Source organism: Etheostoma cragini, chromosome 7 (genome assembly GCF_013103735.1).
Source record: "Etheostoma cragini isolate CJK2018 chromosome 7, CSU_Ecrag_1.0, whole genome shotgun sequence".
Classification (NCBI taxonomy): Eukaryota; Metazoa; Chordata; class Actinopteri; order Perciformes; family Percidae; genus Etheostoma; species Etheostoma cragini.
In genome coordinates, this window is record NC_048413.1 from 10495946 (window position 1) to 10502983 (window position 7038).

General features: G+C 41.3%; 2 protein-coding genes across 3 annotated transcripts; one reads left to right on the top strand and one right to left on the bottom strand.

The window, feature by feature from the left end:
* Positions 1 to 243: 243 nt before the first annotated feature.
* LOC117947898 (protein disulfide isomerase Creld1) lies at positions 244 to 5438 on the top strand. The gene is made up of 11 exons (XM_034877257.1): positions 244 to 546; positions 1374 to 1494; positions 1582 to 1664; positions 1964 to 2074; positions 2218 to 2309; positions 2511 to 2690; positions 2799 to 2894; positions 2991 to 3074; positions 3656 to 3751; positions 3846 to 3986; positions 4071 to 5438. The coding sequence occupies exons 2-11, from the start codon at positions 1378 to 1380 to the stop codon at positions 4289 to 4291; spliced, it is 1221 nt and encodes a 406-aa protein (XP_034733148.1). The 5' UTR covers positions 244 to 546; positions 1374 to 1377; the 3' UTR covers positions 4292 to 5438.
* LOC117947899 lies at positions 5263 to 6977 on the bottom strand. 2 transcript variants are annotated; one of them, XM_034877259.1, is made up of 6 exons: positions 6708 to 6977; positions 6461 to 6535; positions 6250 to 6377; positions 6111 to 6170; positions 5808 to 5997; positions 5263 to 5706 (listed from the first exon to the last, which is right to left on the bottom strand). In XM_034877259.1, exons 2-6 carry the CDS (start codon positions 6509 to 6511, stop codon positions 5596 to 5598), a joined length of 540 nt encoding a protein of 179 aa, XP_034733150.1. In that variant the 5' UTR covers positions 6512 to 6535; positions 6708 to 6977; the 3' UTR covers positions 5263 to 5595. The 2 variants fall into 2 exon arrangements, with proteins under 2 accessions (XP_034733150.1, XP_034733149.1); XM_034877258.1 differs by having other exon boundaries at positions 6461 to 6597.
* Between the last annotated feature and the right edge of the window lie 61 nt (positions 6978 to 7038).

Below are 7038 nucleotides of genomic sequence, written 5' to 3' on the forward strand. Positions count from 1 at the left end.
ATCAGTGCAGTCAGATCATAGGTTTTGACAAGTAAATTAATTGTCATTTTAATTAGTAATGGCAGAAATCTTGGATTGTCTCTAAATGTTTACATATAGGTCGATGAATGAGTTGTAAATAACTGATTATGTGTTGTTTAAATGGCTTGATGAACATGATGTGTCTACCTTTACTCTGACATCGGAGTCCCGTCTGTGTAAAATTGGATGTTGACGGATTGGTTGATGAATGAAATCCCAGCAGGGTTTGGGCGGTGCCATATCCTGGGTGGCTCAGCTGCAGCTGCATGGAAACAGAGAACCAACTGGAAGCAGCATTCATCCCACCCGGTCTCTGATCCTACCGCAGGGCTAGCTTTACTCGAGCCTGCATGAGCACTTCCAGCGTCAGCTAGCGAGTCATTCAGCTGGCTTACCAACAAAAATGGCACAGTTGAAGCATAAAAAGTGTCCTTCCAAAATGTGAAATTCTGCCTGCATAGTGTGAGCCAGCAGGAAATCAGACAATCCTCAGTGGTTCGGCGGACGTGGTGGCTTTGCAAAAAGGTAACGTTAAGACCAGAATGGCCAAACGAAGCAATTCAGCTAGCTAATATCAGAGTAATGGAAACGGAAAGTGTAGTTTTGTGACCGTAATTATCGTTGGGAGTATGTAATTCAATATACTTTAAAGATAGCTACACCGAACAGATTAGAGGACAATGATAGACATCGTTAGCTTAGACTAGCAGCTAGCTAACTATTGACTTAGCCAGCTGCTAGTTGGCTTATTTTGTGTGGTGCTGATGCTGGTGCGGAGCTAGCTAAGCTACACTAACGGTGAATGACGAGCATCCCAAATAGACCGGAATAAACCGACTGTATTTAGATCCCAACCAGGCTGCGCTGAGTGTTTTTAAACTTTTCTTACAAGGCTGAGTTAATAGAACAATATTTGGAGACACGTCACTGAGCTACTTGAGGAAACTTAAATCTGTATCATGAAATATTAATATATTTGATTTCACAGAGGGTGAACTAAATAGCGGCATAACTATATTACAATCCAATTCAGCAACAAAAACTCCAGCTTAAAAAAAACACTAGTTATCACTACTCTGACACCGACTGTCCTAATAAATACTGAGCATTATGCTTCACAAGTTATTATATATTGAATGGCTTTGGACTTCGATATAATGTACAGATGTTCTTCTTTTGTCAACCTCCTTTACATACAGTAATTATGCGTAGCATTTAGTTAGTGCATGATAGCTAAAGCTTTTCAAAGTATGTGTATTTGATGATACGTGCTGGGATGATCATTGAGACGTATTTAAACACAAAAATGTTGTATTTGCCATACTTTGATTTTGTGTGTGTGTATTCTGAAAGACCATGTGGGGGGCCTGGCCATTCCTGACTGCTCTGGTGCTTCTCTCAGAGCTCTCTGTTGTGAGAGTTCAGACTGCGCCATGCCAGACCTGCCGAAAACTCACAGAGAGTTTCATTAAGGTACTGCAGTTAAGTTAATGTACCATCAGTTCATGCTTGATTTCTTAAGCGAGCAAGTATTCCTTGAATGTTACCTTTTTTTTTTAGGGCTTGGAGACAACAGCTAACAAAAACTTTGGGGGAGGAAACACTGCCTGGGAAGAAGAAAAGCTGGCCAAATATGCACGCAGGTAAGATCAAGTTTCAGTTGGAGTCACACCTACACTTTATTTAGTAGCTTAATCTAAAGGGATGTGGAATCAATCAATTCTTGATATCAGAATCATCTTTGCACATTTATATGATATTTTATTATTTGTGAATGATAATATAAGACAGTTTTTTATGTTACAGTCCACTGAGGGAATCCTCTCAATGGACCAGAGAAAGGCCCCCACTATTGTTGTGGGTTGGCAGGGTGTGTGGGAGTGAAACAGCATCTGTGCTGTTCTTCTGGCTAACATCTCTATTTGCTGGTCTCTTGTTTTAGTGAGACTCGGCTCCTAGAGATAGTGGAGGCTGCTTGTGAAAAAGCAGATTTTGAATGTAACCGGCTGCTAGAGCAGATAGAGGACCAAGTGGAGACATGGTGGTTCCACAGGTAAATGTGATATGTATTACGTGGTATATATATATTTTTTATTTTTTATTTTTGCTGAATCCCAGAAAGGCACATGTTTTAATAATATATTTTACCATGCCCGTTTTTAACTTCATGACTGACATGATTTATGTGTCCTGTAGGCAGCAGGAGGCACCGGACCTGTTTGAATGGCTGTGCATAGAGGAGCTAAGACTCTGCTGTCCACCTGGACGCTTTGGACCAGACTGCAAAGGTATGAATAACATAAAGCATTAAACAGAAGCTTCCTGATATCAGTGTAGAAAGCCTTACCATGCCAAACCTCATTTGTACTTGGTTGCACCATGTGGAGATGATATAGACTACATAAAGATGTACAAATCACCATGCTAATTCAGAGCCTTGATTATTAAGCATTCCAGAGTACCACTAATAGCACATTTATCCAATATAGAGTGTCCGTCTGACCCTGGTGGTGTGTGTGGAGGTCTGGGCCGCTGCGAGGGGGAAGGGACTCGCCTCGGAGATGGAGAATGTGTCTGTGATCCTGGATACTCGGGCCGTCTGTGCCAGAGCTGTGCTGATGGCTATTATAGAGAGAAAAGCTCCAACATCAGCATAGGAGCCTGTGCAGGTGCCTGAAATTCAGACAATGGTTTCAACTCTCTACATGTATGTAATTTTGTTTGAGATCATCCAAAATTGACCTTCCCGCTGTCTACTGGTCTTTCACACTTTGTAGCTTGCTACCACTCCTGTAAGAAATGCGCGGGGCCACAGGACTATAAATGCCTCGAGTGCAAACCCGGCTGGATCCTTCACGACAACAAGTGCGTGGGTGAGTTTGGCTTTAGCGGTCATTTGGTCACATTTCATTGACTCTGTGCCAGTTTTTTGGATGTGTGTTGTTTGACTGCCCCGGTATGTCTTTTAGACATTGACGAGTGTGGTACAGAACTGGCTCGTTGTCCTTCTAACACCTACTGTCACAACACAGAAGGATCATATGAATGCAGAGGTATGTTCTCATTTCTAGTTGCTAAGTTGCTGTTGTTCGTGTAATGTATTGAACCTAAGGAATATTGAACCTAAGTTAGTATGCTCCTTTCAAGGTTATTTAGATTATTTCTGCAACTGGTGGGATTTCTTTTTTTTAGTTTGTCTCCCCATCATTGATTAATCTTCTGACTATTTTCTAATATCAGAAAATTGTAAAGAATTAGTGTTATACTTTCTCACAGCTCAAGTATTGCATACAAGTTGCTTTTTTTTCTTTTCTTTTTTAAATCCGATCAACATTCTAAAATCAGCGTCGTTGATCTTACCGCCATACTTTCAAATTTTCACATTCAAGAAGGTAGAACCAGTGAACGTTTTTGCTTGGAAAAATGACTAAAATGATTAATGATTATCAAAGTAGTCCTTTTTTGTTGCAGCTCTAGTCGGGCAGGTATTGTCCACTTCATTAGTTGCATTAGTATTTTTTTGTGGTAATGTAAATATTTTTCACTGTGTGACCAATTCAGTTATTCATACAGTACAGCGCATAATGCCCAGTTTACTACGTAATGTTGACCACTGGACTTTTGTTGTATCCAGGCTGTGACCAGTCATGTGTGGGCTGCATGGGTAGTGGTTCTGCCCGCTGTAAGAAATGCGCACGTGGCTACAAATTGAGTGGAGCCAAGTGTCTTGGTAAGGATATACCGCCTATTTACTGTATTTCTGTGCCACACTTTTTTTTTTCCTGATTTCCTTCAACTGTTTTTCTTTTTTCTTCCTTGTACAGATGTAGATGAATGTAGTGATCGTGCAATAGCATGTCCAGGCCTCAATGAGGCCTGTACCAATGAGGAGGGCTCCTTCCACTGTGACTGCGCAGATGGATTCATCAGAAGAGATAGCATTTGTGTTGAGAACAAGCCCCCTGGTAAGTAGCAGTAAATATACAGACATACATTGTTGACAGTGTCTCAGATCTGTTGACTAAGTTTGTTTTCCTCCACCTCCTCAGCTGGCCCAGAGAAGGGGCTGTTTGACGATATGACAGATGATGAGGTCCTTGTACTGCAGCAGATGTTCTTTGGCGTTGTAATCTGTGCCATAGCAACGCTCGCCGCAAAGGGAGACATGGTTTTCACAGCCATTTTCATTGGAGGTGTAGCTGCTATGGCCGGATACTGGCTGACGGAAAAGGGAGACTTAATGCTGGATGGGTTTCTGAAGGGACGCTAGACTGCTTGAGCCTTGATTTGAGAAAGGACACTGGAATACCAGCCAGGTAAAGTGAATAAGACTCAACTGGGGGCAGGAGCCTATCCCTGTAATGCCAGCCATTCAGGAATTTTCCTTGGAGTTACTTGAAAGGGCTTGGGTTGATTTATGTTTATGAATAGCATAATACGAGACAAAGTGAGAACTTGAAGGCTATGCAGCCCAGAATCTTGAAGAGGAATATTAAAGCAACACTGCACTGATATAAAGGGAACTGAACTTAATCCCTTACCTCAACTTTGTTGGGAACAAGGGTGACATGAAAACCACTACTGATTGTTAAAATCTATTATGCATTTGGATGTCTCATCTGACCTTTGTGTTGAAATGATGTTGTTTTCTTCCACACAATCCAAACCTCCAGTCATCATGTCCATCCTGTCTTTTATTATCTCAATGCTGTGAAGCTGAGGGTTTCCCGTAGACTGAATGGTACGTGAATTTAGTCTGTGTCAGGTTGCTGCAGCACTCAAAGCTTCTGGCAATGGGCATGTGGTAAAATATGGAATGTTTAAGATCACCCCAAAGAGAAAGGTCATCGAAACTCTGGGATATTTCCATTATGAGCCACTGGTTGTTTGTGTTCAGATAATTACTTTTACCTCCTTACTGAAAGATTCTTTTTAGTAATAATGCATGAAAATAGGATTTGAAATGACTTAAATGAATGAAATGATAATAAAATGAATTAATTTATTTTACTTTGGCATGGAAGACTGACTTTAACAGCTACTGGATCACCAACACAACTGCTATTGACCATTAAATGTGTGTGAGGGAATGTGCTTTGGTAAATACCAGCTCTTATCTGGATGACTAAGCCATTTTAGTTGCCTTTTTATTTATTTTGAAATCTATTTATTGGGAAGATTGTTGTAATATTTTGCTCTTAAAATTACCTCAGTGGATTTTAATGTGCATTTTCCATGCAGTTTTTTTATTCTGTTCAATTGTAATTCTAGCAGATATAGTAGCATCATGTTTAAGCCACTGAAGCATCACTTCTTACCTAAACATCTACTGTCTTTGATTGTCATAGCGTGAAAGGTTTTCCAATCATTATTTGTTATATAAATGTTTGCTTTCCAATAAAAAGTCTGTCGCTCCTCATGTTTTGTATTTCTATTTTTTTTATTTCATTTTGTCAAGCTTCCTCTGCTCTTTACATTGCATTATATGTTGCATCCCATTTGATGCTTATGCATGCCCAAGTGCTTTAGTGAGGCCTGAGTCTGAAGTTTTGATTGTGGATGTTGAGGTACCATCTATTTCAGTGTTCCACTCCAGTTAATGGGGTTGAGACACAGCAGCTCTCTCTCCTTTAGGGTCTCCTGGGATCGTGTTAGTGCTCTGTCCCTCCAGCTCTGCTCCATTAGCTACACAAACGGCAGAGATGGACAGTATATTGTTGGAACATGAGAGCATTAGGCATGCTGCAGCATTGTCAGTGCATACTATATGTATGTGTGGGACTTACCCTCTTGTTCTCATCTCTGTAAGCTGTCATTGCTTTGCTGTGCTGGATCCTTAAGTCTCTTTCACTGGATAGGGCGAGGCGGTCTACTTCTCTTAGATATACTGCTTCCTTCACTTTACTGGCCAGCTGCAGCTTCAGAGCTGCACATTTCTCCTCCATCTGCTTCTTTAACTGCTCCCGCAAATCCTTCCTACAGGAAAGAGAACAACTTTTCTTTGTCACCAATGAATTTTAATAAGTATAAAGAATATCTATGGATAAAAGAAAAAGACTTCAGTATTGGAAGTGAAAGTATTATTTTACCTGTACTCTTCTCTCTCACTGCCGGTCCCATAAAAAGGTTTTCGCCACACTTGATGATACCTGACACATCAACCAACTACAATCAGTGACTTTGAACAAGAAAATGAGTTACAATGAGGTGTTGGTCAGATGCTCCTACCTGTGGTACTCTCTCCTCTGCATAATCAGTGTCCTCTGGTGGTTGTGGTGGTTAACAGCTGGCGTCTCCAGACTGACAGTGCGTTTATAGACCAAAGGTGGATGTAAAGGGTTCAGTCTTGGAATACTCTAGAGAGCAGATTTACATTAAAGCAAACACCATCTTCCTATGAGACAGACATTGGACGAAGAGTCAATGAATCTGTGCTCACCTGACTGCTTGTACACAGTCGGGCAGAGTCTGAGATGCTGGGAAACATCATGGGAGTGACCACCAGGCAGCGACTCTGTCGGACAGGAAGTGTGTAGTGAGGTATACACACTGGTGTGGACGCTACAGAGATGGCTGCTGTGGTTGTGAAGATTGAGATGAACAGAATCACAGCACATGTTCAACATGTCTACTACGTAGAAACACTGAAATAGACAATAAATGGAAAAACAAGTTTTTTTTCTTACGTAGTCTCATTTTGTAGTTCACGCTGTTTCTTCTGTTCGCCCACCAGAGTAGTCTTTTTGGAATGAAGCTTAAATGTCAAATCCTCCACGATTGAATTATCTTTTTAAAGCAGCATTTTTTATTTCTAGTAAATCACAACGCAATCAACCAAATGCACAGGAAATACAGCAAATTACTGTACTGGCACTAGTTAAAGATTAAACTATGACATGCCCGTGCATTCAGTGAGAGTTTTGCGTTGGCAACAGTTGCCTTGGGAATCAGGTTACCCCCCCCCCCCCCCCCCCCCCCCCCCCCCCCCCCCCCCCCCCCCCCCGATGCACCAGAAAG